Source organism: Pieris rapae, chromosome 15, assembly GCF_905147795.1.
Source record: "Pieris rapae chromosome 15, ilPieRapa1.1, whole genome shotgun sequence".
Classification (NCBI taxonomy): Eukaryota; Metazoa; Arthropoda; class Insecta; order Lepidoptera; family Pieridae; genus Pieris; species Pieris rapae.
Genome location: NC_059523.1, coordinates 7,082,814 through 7,109,970, shown reverse-complemented (window position 1 = coordinate 7,109,970; position 27,157 = coordinate 7,082,814). Strand labels below are relative to the sequence as shown.

Sequence of the window (27,157 nt, the reverse complement as noted above, 5' to 3'; positions counted from 1 at the left end):
GGAATGTCAGAGCTTCATCTCTCTATTGAATATCCAATTTGTAGGAATCTCTTTATTTGTCTTGGAAGCGATAAAAATCACTATTTGTTATTTTTACACTATAAATAAGTTAATCATAACTTCTAACTTAACTAAGGGAAACAAATCATTTGACAAACCACCGGAAACCGATGTGGCGGTGAAAAAGCATTTGTCGTGAAAAATTATACATTAAAATAGTAAACAAAATTATATTTTCTATAGAACCTTATTGGTACACTAAAGCATATTTTTTCTTAATATCCCTTCCTTAACATTATGCTTTAACTATAATATAACGTTGTATGGATTTCGATACACGCCGTGATGTCTACCTATATAATATTTACCAATTCGATTTATTCTAACCAAACTTTAGCTTGATATCAGAATATTTCGTTCTTTGAAATAAATAATTAATTTTAATTGTACATGAGGTAATGCTTTCTAAGTGACAGCTCTTAATTGGGTCGTGATTTATCGGTTTGCTGTTAGGATCTCGTTACATTCTGTTAAACTGTGAATAATTTGTTGCCTATAATATAATGTTATAGTGATAATAATATAGTGTTAACATTTAATTTTACATTGGATTTGGAATTTATGAGATTTTCATCTTTGAGTGTTTATTGATCTCAGTATGGTGCCATAGTCACCATTTGGGTTAAGTTTAGGGTAGAAATTCTCCCTTAGATCAAATCCTTTACATTTTTGACATACGGAAGGCATATTACCCGCTCTTAGCCCTTGACTTGCGAACTGGTTGTAAATGTAAATTTAATTTGTTTTTTTTTGACGTTCATAAGTGTACATGTTTACCTATATGAATAAAGGTATTTTGAGTTTGAGTTTATTAGAGCCTAATAAACTCAAACTCAAAATACGACTTCGACTTGCTCCGATTGCATTCATGGCATTCTGACTGACTTATTTCATCGACATTTGGTTTTGAGACATGAAGGTTTCCTCACGACGTTTGCCATAACCGATACATAACTTCAGCACTGATTCGAAAGCATTGTGTCTAACACTATGGTCACACATATGTATTTAACATCTATCATATATATTTAGTTGTAATTAATATTTGTGTTAGCTGCTAATTTAGTCGCGGGCAATTTTTCTATGACGTAGTACATAATTAAATCTAACCTTTAAAAATATCTATTATTTATCTTATCCAACTTGTACGAAACATTTACTTATGAGTTAATATGTGACTCTTTATACATAACACGACCAAATTTGAGATTTGTATCGTTTTGAACTAGATTGATGTAATATATTGTATACTAAAAGTATAAGGTATTTTAATGGATAAAATAAGTATTATACATGTTAATGTCACTGATATTTCTAATGACGAAGTTGCACAGCCTTGTTGCATGGCCGCTGGGTGTTCACCTATAGAAAGAAAGGATGTTAAAAACACTGTTATTATTATGTTAAAAATATTGAATAGCTTTATTAAACAAATGAAAATTATATATACAACCCTATTGTAGTGCTAAATCGATAGGAAAAGACTCCAAAGCGACCACTTAGCTCCAACAATATGTATAATTGAATAGTTAACACAATAATACTTCAAAAATGGTTTGAGCTCTACGTGGAAGTAAGAACATTTTATTTGAATAGTGTCTGCAATATGATTTGTAGTAACTTGTAAGTTTTTAGACTAATCATACCTTTATTTTTTTTTATAGAACAGGGGGCAAACTTTATATTGAATTTGCGTATCACATTGCATCGCGGTCGCTTTCATAGAACACAGCCTTATAGGGATTAACTTTTTTATTTTATTTTCCCATTGCTTGAAGTACAACCTACCAGATAAGACATGAACTCTCGTTGAAGCAGGCGGAGCATTATTGGGACCACAAGTGTAGAGCCCCGCGTCGGAACCCCTCGCTCGTTGAACTAAGAGCCGGCTCGTACTCTTCAAACCTTTTTCGGTGACAAGCGATATCCCGCCACGTGCCGAGTCGAAATTTATCACCTGTCAATATATTTTTTCGTTTAAATAATTATAGGTACAAAAGGTATAGTGTAATTTTTTTTTTAATTTTAGACTAGAGTCCAGGGACTTTATATATCTCACTTTTTTCTTTTTTAAAAAAAACAGTATAATTTATAAAAATGAAAAATATTTACTATATTTTATATAAATATAGCATTAATTAATTATTAAATTAATATAAAATAAAATAAAAATCATTTATCTCAGACCAATTAATAATCCATTTATTGTTAGTATATAAAACTTATAACTATGTTAGTAAAATTATTGAAAAATATTTAAATATTTAATTTATTAGTCTACGTTGATTTGAGACACCAGGTACATGGGCATGTATATGAATCCAGTGTCTCAAAACAGTACATTCGGTCTTATTTGCTATAACCATATGTAATATTATGACATAATATTTTTACCTGGTTTTCATAAAATACTTCTACAAATTCAGAAGTAGTTTAGTTTGAAACGACGTGTGCACCTTTGAACGACTTTACACCCAGAGTTCAAATTCAGGCTATGAAAATTTTTATCAAGAAAATCAATGAAACTGACATATAATGCATGCCTTGTAAAAATGTTCATACAATCTTAATCTGTGTAATCTGTTTTGGCTTTGTGTATTGTATTTGTATTTTGTATAATAATATGTATTAAGTAGCTGTTAGATTACTTATAATTAAATAAATAAACTATCCTTAGGCCAACCGACGAAACTAAAACAAAAAAAATAGAAGACATAGAAGCTAAGTAAAAGTCATAAGTAATGCCAATACTTTTACAATTTATTAGCGTTTATGTTCAGATGAGAAGTAAAACATCATTTAAAATTTAAAATAGCTTCAATGAAAACGCTAATTTGGAGCTGAATTTTATTGTGTAAAGCCGCAATCCGAGCTGCGAAACCAACATAAGTTTTGAATTTTCAACAATTTGCTTCTGTGTTTAACTTCTGCAACTAAATTTCTCGTATACAATATTTGCTGTTAAACATTTACAATTCATTATGAAACTGTTTAAATTAAGAATGTATATGGAAAAAAATATCTTTGAGAGATTACATTTCTGTATCCGTTTTATATTATTATAATTTCATATTATTGAATAAGCGAATAATGACTGTTCCTCACGATATCCACGCAGGAAAAAAAATTTATAGTTTCACAACCAGGGGAGATGAACTTCAAATCATGCGTTTAAATCGCACATATGTTAACAATTTTAACTATAACGCGTGAAGTTACAGGATCTTGCGTATAAAAATATCAAAGATCTAATTATATATTATAAGTCGTGTTAGTTACGCTCCAAATGGCAGAATAATAAAATATCAATTAAGTTATCGAATCCAATAAATAAATAAATATATTTGGGAAAGAAAACAGCATGTGGTGCCATCTGTTTAAAGAAACAACGCATCATTTTACATCGAATCCGTATCAGTTCAAGAAATTCCGATTTGGAGGTGAGGCAACGCATAACCAGGCTTTGTTCTTCCATCATCAAAAATATTGTAAATCAGAAAGTGCTTTAACATGTAGTATCGCAATATTGTCGCTAGACAGAAGAGACCTAATGTGTAAAACTGACTTCTATCGCAACGGCAAACAATAAAGCATTTCTGTATTTGTAAAAAAATTGTATAAATGTCCTTAATGAAATCCTAAATTATGTTTCACTAAAGTTAACACTATATTATTAGACTGTTAGACGGAACGAAGTTAGCCGGGTCAACTATTAATATGATAAGCAACAATAGATTAGTATTTGATAATTTCATTTCTGAAATAGGGTAAATTAACGGACCAATTTAACATATTAACTCTACGTTAATCTGCTTTATTAAGCAATACAATTGTGATTGAAGTGAAATTCACTATTCCTATGTGTAATGATTGTTTTCGTCAAAGCACTCAATTTGCAATACTCTATTAATACGTAATTATCGATTGAGACTTCAGGTTAATTTGATCAAAGTGTGTGGAATGCGAGATGATATGAAACTAAATTACTGTTTGTTTTGAAATTATAAGGAAAATAAATTTCAATAACTATGTTGCATTAGGTAGGTTTGTATTTCCGTTTATTAATATCAATTGTTTACGTTTATGAAATACAAAGTGTAAAAATACAATCGTAAAAACAAGATTTTGCTATTGTTATTAAACGACTCCTTAAAGTGGTATTAAAATACTTATTCTGATATAAATTATATGTCGTTAGGATAGAAGGTTAATTCAATAGAGTTTCATGTAACAGACCTGTTCCCCATGTGTCCAAGTAATAGATGTAGGTGGTTCTGGAGTATGCCTCACTGTACAAGTCAAGTTGATAGTTGATCCTTTCTGTAGGAATAACTCTGCTCCACTCGATATTGTAGTCTCTGGTTCTATTACGGATAATCATTGATTAAGATTTTAATTTACTAGTAGTGTAAATTAGTAACTAAATTTTACAAGTGAGATTAACAATGGAGTATCAATCATCAGCCTCTTATAAAAGAGAATGACATTTATATTATTAATTCATACATAATCTTGTTAAGCTAACCCTTGATATGACTCATCTTTCTTTTAAATAATAACTACTAAGAGACAACTTTATAGTATTTTAGTTGTATCACAGCGATAATTTCTAATTTATACGTGTATTATATTTCTTTTAATAATTGAAAATACGTATTTCTTTAAAGAACTAAACAGATAATTTACTTTTATTTTTAAATAGTAAAGAAGTTTTTTTATTTATTTTGGGTCAACCCTGACAAATAGAATAATTGAATTCCTTATAAAATTTAATTACACTCACCGACAATATTGAGGAAAACGGCATGCCCAATGGGTGGTGTGGTAGAAATTTGACACTCATATTGGCCGGAGTCGCGACGTTGCGGGCTGCGGATACGAAGCGCCCATTCCTCGGATCGCGGCTTGTGCTGCGCCTCAAAGCGCTGGTCTGATGTGTACGTGTAACGGCCCACTGTTAGCAGGTGGATGTCACGATGACGCACCCAGGATACCTATTTATCAAGTGAATCAACACAAAATGAACTCGACTACTCATATACATAGAGGAACATATTTTTGTAAGACATATAAAAATATATATACAAGTTCGAAGACTAAACTTTGGTTTTATCATGATAGCTATTCTATAAATAAGTATACGCTGCGCAAAATAAATTAAATTTGAGCACGCTTAAACGTCGCTCGTCGCACGCCGATGTAGGAATTGTTTTATAAATATTTTACGTCGACGTTACTTTACCAAACTTATGGTAGAATTAGTAATGATTTACGTTCGTATTTTTGGAATCGAAAAAACCTTTAGTGAAAGTTGAAAAACCTTTTTGGTTGCTTTGTTGGCTGAAGGTTGTAAGAAATCGCGAGTAACGCGGTACTTTACATTTTTTTGAAAGCATCTCTCTAGCTCTACGGCCATAGCAAAACAACAATATTGTTTCTTGAACTTTAACGATGCTTAGTCAAGGACAAAATTGAGGAAAAGTGATGAATCACATTTGGCAGATTTAAATTCATTTAAATGGTGTCGAAATTCGGAAATGTGCTATACTAATAAAATAGTTGGAAAACTTGGAGATAGCTGAAACCCGACGAAGTTGAATAAAGTCATCAGAGTAAGTTTTGCTAGAGCGGTGTTTTACAAAATTGAATATAAAGGTTTCCTCATAGTTCAAAATATGCAAATTATTAAGTTAAATGTTTAACGAATATCACTGGATACGACAGAGTTATAATTTTGCATAACTTATTTGATATTGATGTAAGGATTTTGATTAGTTTGACTGGCGTATTTACGCAAATTAATAGATGTACTGAGGTTTGGCATTACTCGACGAATATTTGTATAAATACTGTTAGGTTTAAATTTGCAATGTCTGCTTACTAGAGTGATTGTTATCTTTGGATTTGAATTTATACTTTTTGGTCAGCAGTAATTGTTTCGTCACCCATTACTATTGCAAATAAGAAATGTAATAAATTTTTGAATATGATAATTGATTTAACACTTTTGTGTTAAGCTAGTTTATTGTCATTTACTTTTTTGTGCTTCTCTTTTAGCATAGACATCTCCTTTATTTCAAACAAAACACACACACACAAACACACAAAATAACAATAATCAAATAAAAATATATTTATAATTATAATATATCACTTTTTATGTATTTTTGTAAGTCGTCTGTGAGTATTTCGTTAGTGTGTATTTTTAAAATAAATAAGTAATAAATTAGATTCTTAGCAAAGGCATTCATACAAGTTCTTAAATCGTATCCATTGATTTGTACCTTTTTTTTATAGAACAGGGGGCAAACGGGCAGGCTCACCTGATGTTAAGTGATACCTAAGATAAGTCTCAGTATCCTTTCATAAATTTCAGTCGCTGCTCTACCTGGTCCAGCCATAAGTTCTTTTACAAAGAAAATGTATAATTTTTTTTTAAATGTATGTCATACTGAAAATTTTCACCTACATATTTATTAAAGCAAAATAATAAAAAAAAACATTATATTCGAAATGGCAACCTTTGCCTTTAACTCAGGCCTTGAATCTGTTTGACCACGACGAATCTACGGATTTTTGCACTGTTTCCAAGGGAAATTTCGCCACTGCTTGCTCCAAGCATTTTTTATAAGACTTAGGGCCTGTTTCACAATGTCCGGATAAGTTCCAAATAAGCTATTTGTTACTTATTGGTATGATAAATAGTATTTTTGCGTTTCACGACTGTCAGATAGCGCTATACGTCATGAAATTCGAAGTATCTTAACTTTTATCTTTCGAATAATTTATGTGTTGCATAGCTATTTGGCACTTTATCCATACATTGTGAAACAGGCCTTAAATATTACCGTGTCGTCTAGAAAATGCCCATTCCTCTAAAACTGACCATTATTTGTAGTCTAAAGGGTTGAGGTCTGAGCTCGATGTGAGCCAGTAATCTACTCCTATAAAGTCCGGAACGTTGGTTTGAAGCCACGCCTTCTTTGATAATTTTAAGCCTTTTAATTTTCGCTTAACCAATTGATAACATTTCAGAAACATCTAAGAAACTTTCCAAGTTAAATTTAATGAGAATAAATTACAAATAATTATATGACTTTCTCGATAAGAAAACGGTTGTAATATGCAAATATATGAACCAAAGTATTAATTTATGTGATAACTTTATATTGATTATGATAAAACTTTAGTCTTAAAACATAAATTTATACCCAATACTTAAGGTGATTAGAATATTCAGTATAGTATATTAATATTATCTCTGGTTTTGTCTGTACTTCACCGTTGACTGTCATAGCAACCATTGTAACACCAAATTAAAGAATCACTATTATCATAGGCATTATAATTACTGTTACAAATATTACCAAAAATTTTATTGAATTGGTTGATGAGACTAATAATTGTTTTAACTAACAAGAACATTAAAATATTTTATAAACAATTTTCTAATTACTGATGAGTAACTGTTTCTATCTACTAAAATAAATTCAACGCACTTTCAATTCAATATTCTGAAATAAATAAAAGCTCTGGCGAATAAAGTTTATATAAAGCCCCGCGTTTTAGATATCCCATTATCCTGAAGGTATCGGGATTATCAATGGAGATGGCGAAGTGCGCACTTAACAGTGAACGATCGCTATCTCGGGGGGTAATCATAAATATAAAGTGAATAAGGCTCTTCACGTTTTGAACGATTTTATGTACGTGTTCGTAGGCTGGACTTTTGCTTCTTTTTTCAGAAAATATTTTGACTTTAGCATTATGAAATGTATTTTATATGAATTAGAACACCATGACAATTAATACTATACTTAATGTTGCATTCTCACAATAAGGATATCTGTATGATGTCTTGGCAACGGGAAAGACAATATTGTCCTATTATTCATCTTTTAGTCTTACACAAAAATAAAAATAAAAATTTATTGGTGTGGTTTTTCAAGGCTTTAGAGTAACAACGTCCGTATATAACACGTCAATTAAATATCTTTAATTGTATTATAGTGTAAAATAAAATTCTCTTGAGCGAACATCAGATAAGTGTTTACAAGTAGTAGCATATGAAAATTTATTTAGATTTTTTCCTGAATAACCCACGCATATACACAACATTAAAGTAACTACACTATATGTTCTGTATGAGCACTAAATAATTAATTTCTCAAATAAATATTTTTTTTCGGTAAACACTGCGTTTCTTAACTAATATTTTTAAGTATTTAGGTGTAAAAATAATTGCGTGAAAACTGGAGTTGGTTTGTGCCCTGGAATTATAAGCATAATATAATCGACCATAGAACGATTTCATAATTTGTTATGTCCATACAGTTTTTAGTAAACAAGGAGGAAGGCTTTTTCACCATACAAAGTCTATGTCAATATATCCAGGAATCCCCTCTGCTACTCATGATTGACTTAACATGAACCAGGCAAGTCGTACGCAATATGCATATAATATAATATTGTCTTGTACAAGAACGTTATAAAAAGAACCTTTTCAATAAATAGTTCACTGTTTATTATATTTAATAAAATAAACATAGATACGAAAATAAATAGATCTTGATTGAAACTTTAGATCAGAGTATCTTTTATTCGTTGCAAACGACTTTCGTTTGATTATCCTATTCTATGAAGCGTATTGGAGCATATTTTTGAATTCTACAATTTGCCCGGTCCTAAATTTTATAGTTATGGATATAAACAGACTCGTTATGTAGGTTCAAAGGTAGTTAAATATGATAGATAAATTAGTAAGTAACTCGTTATGTTATTAAATAGACTTTTTAGATCAGGTTCTATAATTTTTAAAACCAAAAATAATAGTGGGAAGAAAACTTTCGGAACAGAGGAGAATATTGTGAAAATTATCGCACTCGCGAGCTCTCCGGCATTGAGTGTCCATGGGCGGCATCACTTAACATCAGGTGAGCCTCCTGCCCGTTTGCCCCCTGTTCTATAAAAAAAATAAAAGGAAAAATTTTTTACGGGTGATCTGAGTTTTTAAGGGTATAAAACGGTATATCTTGATTTTCGGCAAAACTAAAAGTCCTATGAAAAAAAGTCAGATGACTAAGTTGTAGATACTAAAAGTTCTAAAACTTTTGGATTTACACTTTTTCACATAACCTCAAAATTTATATCCAATAATTTTAGAATGGGTTTTTTTGTTAGTGAAACCTTTTGTGGATACATGGTCTATTTAGGCAATTTACATTTGCTCGAAGCAAACTAAGCCTAGTGTGTATTTTTCTCAAACCTGTGCGTTCTAGGCCCCAAGTGGTTAATTTAAATTGTACATATTAATTTATACTAATAATATTACTACGTCATTTTATTGATTTCAATTTACTTAGTAAGACTTTACCCTTTCTTTGTTAGAATTTTACTCAATATTTATTTTATATTAAGCCTCTTATACTTTATTAATTAACGTTGATAAGTACATAAAAAGCGTAAATTATCAATAATCTGCTTTGTGTTTTGTGTCTTAAATATTTGATAACTGTTCGCATTATCTTTGTCTATATTATATCGGAGAACTAAAATTTTGTTTCAAGCATCTCGGCGTATTCGAAGTAAAATAGTAATTTTAGGTGTCAGCACTTAACGCGAGCAAGTCCTTCAGAGCCGCGGTTAAACTTCACTGAAGTTTGGACTGAAAAGAAATTGTGATGACGCCATTTTTATTTCCCATTTCAAATGGTTGTGACCCCAATCCCGTTATCTAGTCAGTTTCAGACAGCATACGTTTAATAAAAATCTAAGTGTTGCAACTTAGCTCTCCTACCGTATAAGTTGTAAGATCGATCTAATACCAAGGCAGTTTAATTATTCAATCCCTACTTAAGGGACCTTTTGTCTAGTGTTATTATGTAATAAGCTAACCTAGCAACAATTTATAGTTATCATATTAATATTTAAAAGCATAATATGTTTTAATTATGCATTGACGTGGCATGGAAAAATAATGGAGATAAATAAGATTGTTTAATATGATTAAGAAGATGATGAGTAAATCTATTTATTTTAAATTCGTTCGGCCAGTGAGTGAGTGAGAATCCAGTTGAAATATAGCATGTTTATGAAATGCCGGCTTGGTAACTGAAAATGCTTCTAATTTTATCGACAACGAAGTTATAGGGGTGTCGAAAATGGCTTGAATGGCTTCCAGAAAGGGATGCGACGGATGGGCCGCCATATCTTTTTAGGCTTACTTGTACAGAATTATTTGTCTAGATTATTATGATGTTGTTTCTTTATGTTGCCTACATTAATGTCTATTATTTAAATAAGACTTTTTGAAACAAGTGTGAATTCACTATTTAATTAATGTACATTTTGACTGCTGTGTTTTTACAACTCTAAACCCATAGACAAGCTTTTTTGATACATATCTAATATTAAAATTATATGGAACTGCGTAATTAGTAATAAATTTATAATGATTACTTCTAGAATTGATAAACAATATCATGTTTCTTCCTTCTGTTCTTCTTTTTTCTCTCATTTCTTTTGTCACTTTCTGACTAATTGTGTTTACATTGTGTACAAAACAGTATGCCATCTTGTATTATTTAAATCGAAGCATATGTATATTATAGATATTACTTTATCTTTGATAGCCTCTATGATTTATGCATGGCAACAACGCAGCAGTTTTTGGTGTAAGACAATTTTTTTTAATTAATTATTAACTAACGGAAAGAAGCAACAAATTCATCTCAAATATAAAAAAAGTGAATAAGAGCTGATATTTAATACAATAATATCCCACAATTTTTAAAAACATATCGAATTTTTGCCTTACGTAAAAATATAACATGGCTTTAATTTACGACATTTGTCGATGGTGTCATGTTGTGATATTGAAGAGACCATTATTCTATACCGCTTAAAAATACTTACAGTTCGATTCTGTAGGTTCTTTACGCGACACAGCAAACGCACTGGGTGACCAACCAATCCGGTGATATTTCTTGGCGTGCCAGGGTCGAAATAAGGTGCGTCTGTCCCCTGCCACTCTTGAAGATATTCTGCTCGAAAGCGGCGTGAAGACATCTCTGTGACTGAATCTGGGTAGTCTGCACCCGAGTTGGCTATTGGAATTTAGTTAAAATATATTGTTTGATTTCTTATCTCTTATATATATGCCGAGAAACATCTTTAAAGTAATGAAAAATATAAGAAATCATTTTGCGTTTCATTTAAAGTTTTGTTTTTATAATTTAAATGATTTAGACATACAGTATTTTCTTTGTAAACCCATCAACATAATGGTGTCGGAGAAGGATATTAATTTTCAAAGGATTGAATTTTGATTGTTGATACATTTTAAAAGGAAATCCGATGAAGATGAAGAAGCAATAGTTCCTAGAAGCGAAGTTCTACGAGTATTAACATTTCAATTTAAAAGTAGTAAATTTCTCAAAGCGAATTTGGCAAAGAATCTTTCGTTCTATCTACGCAATTTTAAATTTTTATAAACCAATAAATAAGGATTTTTGGTTCATTGTAACGATCACATCTTTACACGTGTCGATCCATCAATATACACTATTCTATTTCCACGCGAATAAAGTCACGGATTACAGACTAAACAAACATGAATATAAACATCTATTCTATCTATTCTATCTAACATATATATTATATATCTATACGGAAATAATACGCGTGTAGTACATCCGTTAATAATTATTTATATTCTAATAAATATAATGTTCGTGTAAAGAGACGTTAAAAAGACAGCTTAAGCATTATTAACATCCCTAAACAAAGGGATGCCAAGTTTTTTGCCCTTATTGAGGGCGTTCATTCAAAAGCAGTCAAGTGGAATGAAATAAATACACAAGCTTCATACAATACTTTGATTTATGAGAAAGCATCATCCAGATAAGAATTTTTTTGGTAATATGATACTTTTGGATGTACTTAACCTCCGTTTTCTACTTAAATTACTTTGTCGGTAGCCCCAAAAATGTGGGGTATATTTTTCATTCAGTCAGTATTCAGTTCCTACCAAAATTAACGACAATGTGATAACATCTTAGCCTTAGTTACTTATTTAATTAACCTTTTAGACACATAGCTGAATGAGAAACTATGTCTAAAACATGATGGTCAATATGTATGCTACTTCATCAAACAACACAAATTGAAAAAAATCCTTATTAAAAATTTACCTCTCAGGAACAAAAACTGTAGTAATAATATGAACAGCGCTCCATTAGCTCCACGAAATGGGTGACCCATAATCATCCTTCCGCTGTTTGGTATCTGAAAAAAGATAATATGACTTAAGACTAAGTTGAAGTCGTAGTGGAAAAAAGTGGTTGCCTGGAAGAAATTGCTCTACAGCTCCTTTTCATTTAATAATGTCAAATGTATTATGCCTCTGCAGTGTTAGTAAATAAATTAAACGTATGATATTAAATAATCAAACGCTAGCATTGATTTAGCGATGATTGAATGAAAGAATATTTTAATATTTATTTAATTAGAAATGAAAGAAAATTTATTCAATATGATGATTAGAAGCACATTTTATTAAATACAATATCCTGTGAAAAATTATATAGACATGCAAACAGCTTGACATTCAAATTCTATATTCCCTAACAAATGTTATTCGTATATCATATATAATCTCACATTGAACTAGTATAACGGTCGTAGAAAAATAAGAAACACAATGGCAACAATTTTATGTTCAATTTCCTTCTCATTTGCTCATTTTCATACAAAAGTAATTACTCTGACACTCATTATTTTACGCCAATTGCGTCTAATTAACCTCCTTCGATAATTAAATTGCAAATAATATTCTCATAATGGCGAGAAAAAGCTTCCGATTTTTGTGTCACGATTTATTTGTGAAAGAATTCACTAACATTCCCTAGTCCGACTTACATAGATAATAATATAATATGATAAGAAGATAATGTTTTATATAATTTTATTATAGTTTTGTGGGAAAAATCTAAGAAATAAATTAGTAACTAGGAATTAGATTTTATAAGTTGATTTTGAAATGTTTGTCATCACCTAATCGTAAGAAGAAATTCGACGCTACTTTATGTGACCTAGATTTTAAATAAAAATATTTATGAGTAAATATAAAGAAGTTTTAAACTTATAATTGCTGCATTTATTTATACCTGCAATCTACATATCTTCTAAGAGATTTTAGTAGCCCAACATAAAGAACATTGAATTAACTGTTTATTGTAGAAATATTATTACACAAATTGAAAATAAATTTAAACCACCAAAATATTTATAAAATCACATAAATCACCCTAATTTATATTTGTCCACCATTAATTCTACGTCAATGTCGTTCCCGCCAAAACGTAATCACGAACGCCGGGCATGAACCACAGAGCATCGCGTACCCATAGATTATAAACGTATTTTAAATAATCGACAAACAAAAGAGGTTCTCTAATTGATTAAAGACGTAAATTGAATATTGTAGTAATTATTATTAAAAGTTAAAACGATAGACCTAAAATATAAATTAGAAGTATTCTTATAAATAAAAAACCGAGTAACTTTTGTATTTTATAATTAATAATATTATTAAATATAAAATTGTCACTTTATGTTTTTATTATAGCTGATTTCATCCTAGTATATAATATACAGATTAGCAAAGATATTTTCTATTAAGGGTCTCTTGTTTACAGCCTGGATATGGATTTCTATGCCCTTGCGCACAGCGTAATATTAATTGTTTTTATTATTCCGTTTTACGTTACGTTAGTTTTATTCCCGAGTGTCTTAAGAACAAATGACCGAAATTAAGACATATATGCGTTAAAAAATAAAATTATTATAACTTTCATAAAAAATGCGTGTACCTAATGTTCATTTATTATATTTTTACTACGTACATTTTTATCTTGTAATGGATGACGGAGGATAGGATTCGTTTCTGTTTTTTTTTAATAAGTTGATGAGTCTGCCATCCCCTACCTACCCGAATATTGTTCTACCCGTGTATTGTAATATTACGTCATTCAACAAATTGCAGACAAAACACGCAAACTGTACTATATTTTTATCTTTGCAGTAGTTTCATGCTCACTTCCTTACTCGGAGGGGTTGAATATAAATGCCGCTTTGAAGTGCCCTATTCATTTCCTGTAGTTCTATCTTTGACGCAGTGCTGTGACAAAATGGTCTCATTCTAATAAGTACTTTAAAATGAAGTTTCTATATTCACGAAATTATAATGTAGTAAAATATATTTGTTTTGTATTATACGTACATAATTAGGCTATTAATTGCTCACAAAAGCACTGTGTAAAACAAATTTTATTTTAAATTTACTGTGCTTTTACAGTTACATATAACATAAGTATTCTCGTGTATATCAGCTTCCCACGACACTTCCTTTTAAGGACTAGCGGACTGTGAAATCGGCTCCCGTTTCCAGTATCTTCCCTGGAAGATACTACCTCCAATTATTTAAAGAAAGGTCCTCCTACGTAAAGGCCGCATCACACCCACTAAAATGATTATCCATCTGATGCGATGACTTCCCTTTTTGGGCGGCCCGTATGCTATAAAAATCCTGAAGTCAAATCAAGTGTGAACTTAAAAATACTTCTATAAGACGATTATTACGTGATCTACATGTCATATTATGTATACGTTTATACAAAGTACGGTAACACGCCATCACGCACGTATGTCACGCGACGTATCACGAAAAATTGCCAAAACAAAATTGCTTGGCGTGTACTTCAATAACAGCGTTTCGGCTCACCGATTAAGGGAGCTAATAATGGTTATTATGTTTGTGTTAATTAACAAAAACAATAATATTTGAAATAGTTATTTTTGTATTATATTTTTTCTTACGGTATGATACTTTACCACACGCAGTGTCTATTCTGTTATGTACGATATTAAAGAAAGATTACCCCGGGGGGGTACCACACGTGGAGAATCCCCCTCTGGGCGTCCATCATCGGAACAATCAGTATCCGGTGGTGGATGCACAGGCTGCCCTTCGTATTCTGGGGTGGGCAAAAACTGCGCTCTAAACAAAACATCCAGTTCTAGTTTTAGGTTTCGATCTCGGGGCAAACGGAAGAATTCGCCGAAGGCAACCCCTTCCACGCTCACAGTGGACTTTGTGGGGGCTCAATTCAAACCTAAGCGCGGTTCACTTTCACCTTGAATCTGCGAAGCCGGCCTTATTCTTCCTGACTGAGACTCAGATATCCTCCCCGGCTGATACTTCTTACCTCTCCTACCCGGGGTACAAATTGGAACATTCATTTGTGCCGCGGGCGGGAGTTTGCGTGTACGTCAGAGAGGATGTCTGTTCTCGTCGCCTTGGGACGCTTGAAGGAAGGGACCTATCTAACCTCTGGCTCCGCATAGACTGCGATGACCATCCGCGATTCTATGCGTGCCTGTATAGGTCCCATAGCGGAAATGACGAAACTGACCGACTCATCGAGCACATCCAAATGGCTACAGATTCCCTGCTTGAAAGGGTTCCTACCGCCGAAATCGTGATACTTGGCGATTTTAACGCCCACCATGCCGATTGGCTCGGCTCTGAAACCACCGATCACGCGGGAAGATCCTTTCACGACTTTGCTTTAGCCTACGACCTGACACAAATGGTCCCTGCGATTACGCGAATACCAGATGTGGACGGTCATAAACCCTCTTTGTTGGACCTTCTGCTGACTTCGCATCCGGAGAACTATCAAGTCTCCGTTGACCCGCCATTGGGTTCATCGGATCATTGTGTGGTCCGGAGTACTGTGCCATCTACGCGCCCTTCGCGGTCGCGCTTTTTGGGTTTTCGCCGTATTTGGCACTACAAGTCAGCAGATTGGGACGGGATGCGGTCTTTCTTTGCGTCCTACCCTTGGGGGCCTATTTGCTTTTCGTCTGAAGCTCCAGATTCCGTCGCTGCCTCTGTCGCCGAAGTGGTTCTGCAGGGAATGGAACTCTTTATTCCTTTTTCTGCGGTGCCGATCGGTGGCAAGTCTCAGCCCTGGTTTAAGCGTTCTTGCAAGGCAGCCTCGCGTCGAAAGCGAGAATGCTTTAAGGCATGGGCAGAAGCGGCGAAATCTCGTGATGCTAATACCAGCGAACTCAAAAAAGCATATAACTCAGCCTCCAGGTCCTTCAAACGGGAAATCACTAAAGCAAAGTCAGAGCACATTGCCAGATTTGGCGAGAGATTGGCCCAGCTCCCTTCGGGGACTCGAGCCTTCTGGTCTCTAGCCAAAGCTGTTCAAGGGAATTTTTGTCAGCCCTCCATTCCACCATTGCACAGGGAGGATGACTCGCTGGCCCACACTGCGAAGGAGAAGGCCGACCTTTTAGGCTGTCTCTTCGCGTCCAACTCGACTTTGGATGACCGAGGGAGATCACCACCGAGCATTCCACGGTGTGATTCTTCGATGCCGGAAGTTAAATTCCGGCAACGCGCTGTCCGTAAAGCATTATCTTCCTTGGACATACATAAGTCGAGCGGGCCGGATGGTATTCCTCCAATTGTGCTGCGTACTTGTGCTCCTGAGTTGGCTCCGGTCTTAACGCGCCTTTTCCGGTACCTGTACTCGCTTGGCACTGTCCCGGAGTGCTGGAAGATCGCTTCGATACATCCGATCCCTAAAAAAGGCGATCGCTCCGATCCGTCCAACTATCGCCCAATAGCGATAACCTCCTTGTTCTCCAAAATAATGGAATCCATTATTAATTGCCAGCTCCTCGAGTATCTGGAGGGCCACCAGCTGATAAGTGACTCTCAGTACGGCTTTCGTCGTGGTCGTTCGGCTGGTGACCTTCTTGTATACCTTACGCATAGATGGGCGGAGGCAATTGAGTCCAAGGGGGAGGCTCTAGCGGTTAGTTTGGACATAGCGAAAGCCTTCGATCGGGTGTGGCACAGAGCACTGCTCTCGAAGCTTCCAGCCTATGGGCTTCCCGAGAAATTATGCGATTGGATCTCCAGCTTTCTGGCCGATCGGAGCATCAAGGTCGTAATCGACGGAGCATGTTCCGACCTTAAACCCGTGAACGCTGGGGTCCCACAAGGCTGTGTTTTATCCCCGACCCTGTTTCTTCTGCATATCAATGATATGTTGCAACTTAGCAACATTCACTGCTATGCGGATGACAGCACTGGGGACACTCTTTACACTGGCCGGGCAAGTATTTCTCGGGCAGATGTCGATGAGTACCGGAACAAACTTGTGTCTGAAGTAGAAACCCTACTACGTGGAGTCTCTGACTGGGGCAGACTAAACCTAGTCCAATTTAACCCCAAAAAGACACAAGTTTGCGCGTTTTCCGCTAAAAAAACACCCTTTGTCGCTACTCCTCTATTCGAAAACACTCTCCTTAAAGCCACAGCTAGCATTGGAATACTTGGCGTTGACATATCGAACGACGTTCAGTTTCGCGGTCACTTGGAGGGAAAGGCAAAATTAGCCTCCAAAAAGCTCGGTGTGCTCAGCAGGGCCAGACGGTACTTCACTCCGGGCCACCGCTTGCAACTATATAAAGCGCAAATTCGGCCCCACATGGAGTACTGTTCCCACCTTTGGGCGGGTGCTCCCCAGTACCAGCTTCTTCCACTTGACCATATTCAACGAAGAGCGGTTCGAATCGTTGACGACCAAAATCTCTCCAAGCGGCTTGATCCTTTGGCGTTGCGTAGAGATGTGGGGTCTCTCTGCATCTTCTACCGCATTTACCATGGAGAGTGTTCAGAGGAGTTGTTCGGATTAATACCTGCAGCTGAGTTTCATCATCGGACGTCGAGGCAGAATACAAAATTCCACCCGTATCACCTCGACGTCCGCCGTTACACAACTGCGCGTTTTTCCAGGCAGTTTTTGCCGCGCACCACCACTCTGTGGAACCAGCTGCCATCTAAAGTATTTCCGAACCAATTCGACTTAGGGTCCTTCAAGAAAAGAGCGTACCAATTCTTAAAAGGCCGGCAACGCACTCGCGAGCCCTCTGGCATTGAGGGTGTCCATGGGCGGCGGTATCACTTAACATCAGGTGAGCCTCCTGCCCGTTTGCCCCCTGTTCTATAAAAAAAAAAAAAATTGAATTAAAATAAAATGATTATGACTATCCACTTTAATTTAGACCTGGATTAACGACCTTATCCATTTCACAAGCTGTTTCTTTAATTTTTTTATAATTTTTTTTTAATTTAAGGCCCCAAATATGATTAGTTTCCCATACAAAAACTGTTTTCAAAATTTTTAGTTGTTAAAATTCATGTGCAATTCATTTCATATGACTTTTACTTTAGAACTATGTAAATATTTTTAACAAATATTCTTCCTTAATTAGGCTTAGACTTAAGTCTGTAAAACAGGTAACAATTCCATTAGTATCTTGCTATCAGCTTCTCGTATTCCTCCGTAAAGCCTTGCGTAGAACGAAACGTGTGGGTTATAAAAAGATTAATATTAAAGTGGTGATTTCCCATTCATTCCAAAAATCTAAAGGAATTCAGCTATTTAAGACACTGAAGCTTGTTAAATTTTCCTGAAAATCTTATTACAAAATGTAAAATATTTCCCTAAAGCCTTAGAATAAATTCCAAGCTGCAATCTTCAGATTGTTCAATTCAGATTGCAAGTATCGACCTAGATAAATTTACTTGCCTGTAAATTGGTATTGGAGATGTTGAAATGTAAATCTTTAATGTAATTTAAATAAATAATCAATAGTAATGTATTTTTACCGTAACTTTTTAGAATATATGTTATAATGCTTAAATTATGTTCATATACCACAACTTTTGAAAAGCATGACGTCATATCAAGATGATTATTATTTTCTTTGACTCGTGACCAACTTCGTGGTTAGTTGCGATTTTAGCGTATTTCAGGAGGGACCATATTTAATTAGATTCCTAATAATCAATCCTGGCAGGTACTTGAAGTCAGTGAGTTTAAGTACAATGTATTTGAATTAATTATTTTAAGTTACCTTTTATATTTATAAAGATTAACGAACAAACGAGAAGCAAATTGGCTACATGGGATTTAGTTTCTTAGTCTTCTTCACGTTTCATCAAGCGGGATGCAAGGATCCACCTTGCTTGAAAATTGTATTGTTTAACTATATTCATATTTCAAGTGAATACTTGACTTAATTAATATTAGACAAATTTTTGGATGTCGGAACTACACACACAATTAGCATCACAGTAAAATATAAAAATAGTAAAAATTTGACAACGTCGTACAAATTACAGGGCCAGGCTAAAAGCTAGTAATTTAGGTAAACCATGTCATAGTTATTTCGGTTGGTAATTGCTCATATTTTGCGTGTCTACAACAAAGTTGGATTTTGGTTATTTAATGATAATTGTGTATTTATTTAATAAGAAACGATATTAACAGACATATAAAAATATTATATAAAATCTTATATGTATAATAAAACAATTATTATACATATAAGATTATATATAATATTTATCATTCAATCAATCATTAACGCTAAATCAATCAAATTGCACTCGTTTACTTTAAGTACTCACCTGTTTCTTTCCATCAGAGCGTAGATACAGTTTGACACAAAGAGGCAAAAGATTTCTTTTGTTAAACGAGTACAATCATTGCTAAGGATGCTCCACAGCACAAACACAAAAAATACTAACTAAAATAAAACCTATATTTATAATGTCGTATTCTTTATAAAGTCAGTACGTAGTAATCATGGAGCAGAACTCTAGAAAACAGGTAAGGCTGAAGACATAACGCTATTACAGTTTATACACGTTATATATAACACCTTTTAGACATTTCGCATGAACTTATCGAATGACTAATCGCTGGATCGATCCGTCATCCAGTCACAAGGGAGAGTTTATCACACGCTACGCATGAACGATTGTAGGATTAGCCAAAATGGAAAAAATATTTCTAGAATAATATTCAATCATCCGATATCTTCCGAATGTTACCTACATATTCTTTAAGCTAAGGAAATTTATATATCTTTATATAAATACATGTTAGTATGTCGGAGCAATGATGGCTTAGTGACTTTGCCGTCATTCTTATCCCTGAGATCGTAGGTTCGAACCAGGGTGTACTAGAAAAAAATAACCACGAAAACGATGCAGAACTCTGAAGTCAAAGTTAAGTCAGCACTTGATCCTTTATTGAAAATTGAAAAAAAAAAAAATGAATGTATAATGAAAGATTCAGGTGTGGTTATGTGTTATGCTAACACACAATCCGTAAATTAAATACTTTATATGAAGTCTCGCAACTTGGGATATTTCTGCGTCTTTTTCATAGACAATTGTATGTATATATAAAGGTGTTTTTTTGGATCTGAGACGGTTTTCTTGCGTTCCTACTCTGCCCTTATTGGTCACATAGAAACAATGATCTATTAGTTTACGCGGCACATATATTAGATCAAGCACAGTGACAAGATTTGAAAGTACATCTCGTACTATTTAAATATATTAGCACAGTTACAAATAACATCATTTTTTACTAATGGAAAGATTATAAATGGAATTCCATTTTATCTCTTATAATCTTCCCATTGTTGATAAAAAACACGTTAAAAATAAACCTGAAACTTCAATGGGAGTTGACCCAAAACATAATAGGCGTAACAGGCGTATTGTTCGTAAACGCATTATTTCACGATGAGCCTAAATTTATTCCATTCATTTCGCACGTACACATTTATAATATTAAATATTAATTAACTTTTTCATTAACTACAGCTTTTTCACAGAAACTTCTATATTTTAAATTTATGATTGTATTACTTAATTATTAAAACTAAAACATTGTATTTTTTGTAAGTGTAAATGTAAGTATTAAGTTTTACTCGATTTTCCAGTATTGGGTTTTTGAAAATTTATTATTAAAACTTTTTGAAAGCAATGTCTGATTGAAATAACATGAGTTTTGAACCTTGTATATTTTGATAATTAATATAATTCGCGGTATTCATATTTTATTAGAACAGTTTTCCCTGAATATCGAACCAAGATAATATCCATCATTATACCATAGCATTGGGTAACATATTTGCATTTTTCTTTATTATCTAAATGACTGTGTCATAAAATAAATATGAATATTTAATATTATTTCGTTATAACAACTGATACCCAAAAATATATAATTTATCCACCTATATGAATGTAATTTACTAGTCTATCAAATTCCATAGTTTATTATATTGGACGGGATCGTGTTGTCCGTGGCTTATTCAATTTACTTGCGATGTAATAATGACACAATATGGAGGCCGGAGTTGCTTCATCCGTTTTTGTATCAGAATTGAGGCGTGTGATCACAATTGTTAAATGTTCTGTACAATGGCTGGGTAACTTTTGTATCAATGTTTAGCGATAGGTCATAATTTTTTTAAATCCAAATTACTGGTTTTAATTTTTTAAGAGTGTATGGATATGGATTACTCGCTATTTTTTTACCTGGCTACCTCCTCCTGATAATGATAGTGTAAAAATCCGTTATTGCCAATACAGTGTATTGGCAATCGCCAAGATAATTATTATTTACGTAAGTATATAATATATAATAATTTTGTTATTTGCGATATGTAACTTTAACTTCCTTCTCCATAGTTTAATTTCGTATGTCCAAATTAGACATACGGGATTCAACTATGGGGTTCGGGGTGTGAATCTACCTATATCAGTATCATACAGAGGGTTCAAAATTACATCTTGAAACAAATATCTAACTGTCCGTGATTTATAAAAACATCGGAGGTTCATGAGCACCTCAAAATCAGGAATGTCAAAGAGGAGATCAACATCTGGAGTATGAAATACAGAAAAAGCCTAGAAATGCATCCTAATCACGGTTGACAGAGATGAGCAGTCTCGATGGAGATTTTGCTCTGAACTCCTAACAGCTCTCAACACATCTGCTCATTGTCTAACTGACTGATTTCACGATAAGAATACTTATAAAAAGAAAAAAAGGTGTGTAAACATTGGTAAATAATTATAACTATAACGATGGTAACAACCCTGAATAGTTAGGGCTGAATGTATTTTCAAGGTATTAAATAAGTAATGTCGCCATCCACGTGAATTCAGGACTACATACGTAACTATGTCTTTAGAATTTCCAATTTCCTAACGTATTCTAACATTGTTTTGCGAGGAATTCACGTTTCGAATTGAGCATTATTCTTTCAACTACAGTGATCTGTTCTTACGCAAATCCCGATTTAGAGCTGTCATCTCCAGTGGTAACTTATTTAAGACGCTAAAGTAAATTGATTTTTTTTCTTTTGTTGACAGGAAGACACGAAATAGTACGAAAGTTAATCGATTGCAATCAGAATTATTAAGTCGTCTACGATATTTTATGTTAAAAGACAATGCATGGAGTCTGTCTAATTTGCCTACAATAATCATGAGTTAAAAACATTTAATACATTATTTAGAATGCCAGACTATAATGCTTAGGACAACAAATTAAATATGATTGGAACGCACATTTGTTAATCCAAATTAAAAGGCAAGTTACGAAACATTTTTTCTACCAAAAACACAGGTAATAAAAATTTAATCAATAATAATAATCAACCTGTGGCACAATAATCCTAAATGAGTCTTGGCCCCAGACTGAGAGATTAGACTAAATCGGCCTTCTGTGTGACACTTGACGACTATGGATTTGAGACATGCAGAACTTCTCACGATTTTCCTTTGCCGCACAAGCGACTGTTAGATAGATAAAGACAGAAAGTCCATTGGTCTACAGACGGGGAAAGAACCTACGACCTCAGAGATGAGAAGCCCAAACTTAAGCCCCTAGGCCAATATGGTACAAAATTTTCACTTTAGAATTACATACATATATTTAACACATTATTAAATTTTTAGTGTTGTTACATTTTAAGGTTAGTTATTATATTAGAATTATTTATTAGATGATATTAAATCATGTCTTTTCTAAAATAAATATGGAATATAAAACTTGACTTTGATATGAGACATACATAATTAATACAAATTTAATTGATAAATAATTATAATTATTATCGGAGTTAGCTTAATGATTAACGCGATCTTCAGTTCTCATGCCGATAACCCCAGCTTTGCAATAGATTCTCATTTATAAGAGAGCTTCATGCTTGATACAAAACAAGAAAAAAGAATATATCTTAATCCCGTATCTTACTAATTCTTAAGCTGATTACTCAGAAACCTTTAATCAAAATCATACAAGACTTTTAAAATATTGTATTGCTTTAGATAATTATAATTAAAATAATACAGTGTGTGTAAGTATATGTGTAAAGAAAGATATCATCAGGCAAGCCTCCAAAATAACTCTCCAAAATTACTAACAAAAGAAGTCGCACCCAAATAAACAGGTGATACGAAATACGTAATTACATTACGTTAATGTAATGAAACCGCAATGAGTTGACGACGCTTTATACAATCTATGTCATACCCGAGTCTTTCATTTTTAATTAAAGTCTAAATGATGGCACACACAAGCTATAAAGCGACATTTATATTGATATTAATGCTGTACCTTCACCAGAAGCAAGTACTAATAGCGCTTGAAGAAACAAATTCATATGCAACTGGGGTTGGAACGAACACCCTACAGTCGCTACTCATAATTATTGACGTAGTCTGTCCGTTGTTCATCATCTCAACATTAATATTTATTCTATATATTCCGAAAAATTTAGATAGTAATGTACAAAGGCCTGGTTCGTTAAAACTCGCGGGACAAACCCACAATTTAAGTTTGCTTGTTATAAATTTCATTTTGGTATAATAACTTTAAATTATATGTTACAGTTATATACGGAAAAATAATCGATAAATGAAGAACAAAACAGGCCAACGTTCGTGAATGTCCAACTTCAACTATTTTCCTAATTATTTAAGTTTAACTATAGTGGTATCATGACGTTTTTAACTCCACGATTTTAACACTGTTAATAAATTATCTAGTCTAGTGAGTGAGCTTCTACAGAGTTGCACGAAGAGCAAGGGCCTGGGCTTAGACCACTGATGATGGATAGACTATATAAAATCATCTAACAACCATTGTGGTATTTTAATATTGATTTCCTATTGTATAACAAAATTGTTTCACTATCGTTTCTTAGACTGTATATATACTAAATAACTGTAATAGCCAGCTATGCGAATATCTTTGTCCATCGTAACTATTATAGCCGAAACAACGTATTCTTTTTTCATTAACAATGTTTTCCTTAAGACTCTTTATGACGTCAGAATAGTATTACATAGTCCATTATCATCCAATATGGCTGTGGTGTCCTTAACATGACTTTACTGAGAAAACTGTTATTAAACATATTTGGAATATAACGAAATAATTCTCTTAATATATATATATATAATTTAAAAACCAGTGTTAAATGTTGACTCACTTTAAATTTTAATTTGGTATATTTTTTATTGTATTCTTATATAAGTTAACTTCAACTCACAATATATCGTTTATTATATGATATAAATCATATAAAGCGATCAAAAAGAGTGGCGGAGAGTAAATTGCCAGTTCTTCTTCCCTTCCGTCCTACGCCCTTGATTTGATAACTGGCAGTAAATGTAAAATTAGAAGCATTTAATGTATATTTCTTTTGTTTGACGTTCATAAGTGTAGATTGAGTTACCTACATTAATAATTTTTTTTTATTTATATAATTGGAATGAATGAAAATTGATATTAATTATATTTATTTCAGACAATTGATAATTAGATTAATAACAATTTAGTCTTAGTTGTTTTGTTAGTATTGGTTAGCAAACACCTATGGTAGGATATATAATACTAATGTTACAAAAGATTCTGACTTGTAAAGGTTATCATTTCGGTTAATATAAGGAAGGCTTTATATTATATATTTATGTATAATATAATAATATTATTCATTTATTATAAGGCTAACATAGCGCTATGACTGACTTAACAGCTTGTAAGAATGCAATACTTCATAACCTTCATTCCTTTTGTTACAATTTATAGCAATTTCTTTACGTGACTGGAATTGTGACGAATGAATGTTCAGTCAAATTTAGTTGTCTCCAAGGAATCGTGCTATATCAGAATTGTCTTACGAGATATATTTCTATACTACGATAATATTCATTTTATAAACTTACAAACCTAATGTTAGCAAGGTATAAAAACAGTGATTATTAATATTATTGATCTGATACGATTATCCCGCGGGCGTCACATGCATTCACAAGATCCAAAAAACGATAATTAATTTAAAACGTTTTAGTAATTATTTTGTAGCAACAAAACACTTAATGAAACATGATCCGGCTTTGCATTAGATTTTAAAAGTATGTACTAATTTCGTAATACTAAAATAAATAAATTACATTATACAGAGCCATAAACATCTTAAACGGTTTTATGCGATTTTTCCACGCAATATTAAATTAATACTTAAATAATTTAAATAGCATTAATGAATAAACATTTACTGTTTTATCTATAACTTTCTATAATCTTATGAATATCTAAATAAAACTGCATACATACCTTTCCATACACATCACTAGAAGTTTTTCAGACCACTTTCAAATCCAATAAAAGACGTTCGCCACAAAAACAAAATAAACACAGGCGATGTTGTCTACGCGTTGTTACGACTGCGGTGATTGCTGATCACGCTTGGCCGTTTGTGTCGCGCATGCGTTGTATGTACCCTTCGAATTGGGAATTTTTCCCACTGAATTACAAAACCACAGCAACACTTGGGATTTCAACGTAATGTAATCACCGGAACAACATGTAACGAGATTTTTTTCCTCATTTTATCGGTCTGCATTAACATACTGAAGGTAATCGCTAAAGTGGGAAATCTTAATCATGTCTGCTTTTTGCATACAACGAAGATTATTTTTGTTCTGTTTATAATAAATTTAGAGATTTTCAGTAGACCGACGTTTAACACGGCTATATTTAAAATCATTATATGAGGCTTAACATAATTTTGTTCGGTTAAATATTATGTTTATAATTTTTTTAATTATGTACAAATAGAAGATTCAAGCAGATTTTTATTAGCAAAAATAAAATATTAACTATGATGTTTTTTTGGATTTCTTAAAACGAATTTCATTGAATATAATTGTAAGACTTCGTTCATTTTAGACATCAAATATTGAAAACAAAGTTTTGGACTAAATTGTGAGAAATTTAGAAGCAAGATTTTAAAATTCTCAGAATTTTTTATTCTGCGCGACGTCAATTTCTTAATTTAAATTATTCGATGGTATGAAAATAGACAAATACAACTTTATTTAAAACGGTACAATTCAGACAGATTTTATTAATAAATTAGTTTAAATATATGCTATTCTAGTTGCTTTACGAAATGAGCTGCCTTTTTGATGTTGTGGTAAGTATGTACGTAGTTTAAATATATGCTATTCTAGTTGCTTTACGAAATGAGCTGCCTTTTTGATGTTGTGGTAAGTATGTACGACTGCAGATCATCAAGTTTCAAATTAGATTTTGGAGAGGCGCAAAAATTTATTTTTCTATAAAATAATTCCGCGAAACTTACGGCAATTTTGGATATTGTCGGTGGTTGAATACCCCGTGCTCCGGATGAGCACGTCAAACTGTCAGTTCTGTCCTACTCTCGTTATACATACGTATTATGTATTTCTGAAAGCCTACTTCTTATTTGGTTTTAAGCTAAGAATTTTAGTTACACAAGTTTCGCCGAACTTTCTTAATAAAAACTCAAATTTCTTGCGATAAACCACAGTTCCTACAGACTACTGTATAATTTAATAGCAGATTCATTCAGCCAGCTCGCTATTATCGTCCGTTAATTAGAGCAAATTTGTTTTAAGAGTTCCACTTGGAGGGTTTTTGATGGCTCGACAAATGCTGGAGTGGGGTTTTAGCCTAATTTTAAGATTAAAATGTTGCGTAACAAAAGATTTGCTTGAAAGATGAGAGGATTAAGTTTTTATAGGGCATTGGGGAAATCAATATCAATCTGTTGATTTCATAGAATGAGCAATGGAATCGTAATTATTAGA

At 33.0% G+C, this 27,157-nt stretch overlaps 1 protein-coding gene across 2 annotated transcripts; it reads right to left on the bottom strand.

Annotated features, from left to right (window-relative positions):
* Window positions 1-912: 912 nt before the first annotated feature.
* LOC110996771 (igLON family member 5) lies at window positions 913-25,736 on the bottom strand. 2 transcript variants are annotated; one of them, XM_022264598.2, is made up of 7 exons: window positions 25,641-25,736; window positions 12,252-12,345; window positions 10,975-11,165; window positions 4,844-5,054; window positions 4,297-4,424; window positions 1,849-2,017; window positions 913-1,422 (listed from the first exon to the last, which is right to left on the bottom strand). In XM_022264598.2, exons 2-7 carry the CDS (start codon window positions 12,325-12,327, stop codon window positions 1,286-1,288), a joined length of 912 nt encoding a protein of 303 aa, XP_022120290.2. In that variant the 5' UTR covers window positions 12,328-12,345; window positions 25,641-25,736; the 3' UTR covers window positions 913-1,285. The 2 variants fall into 2 exon arrangements, with proteins under 2 accessions (XP_022120290.2, XP_022120291.2); XM_022264599.2 differs by lacking the exon at window positions 25,641-25,736 and adding an exon at window positions 19,619-19,814.
* Between the last annotated feature and the right edge of the window lie 1,421 nt (window positions 25,737-27,157).

Coding starts and splice junctions, on each gene's coding strand:
- LOC110996771 (XM_022264598.2), bottom strand. CDS start 12,327: ATGATTATGGGTCACCCATTTCGTGGAGCTAATGGAGCGCTGTTCATA. Junction 5,055..10,974: donor AGAACCTACAGAATCGAACT/GTAAGTATTTTT, acceptor CTTGATAAATAG/GTATCCTGGGTGCGTCATCG. Junction 4,425..4,843: donor CGTTTTCCTCAATATTGTCG/GTGAGTGTAATT, acceptor TATCCGTAATAG/AACCAGAGACTACAATATCG.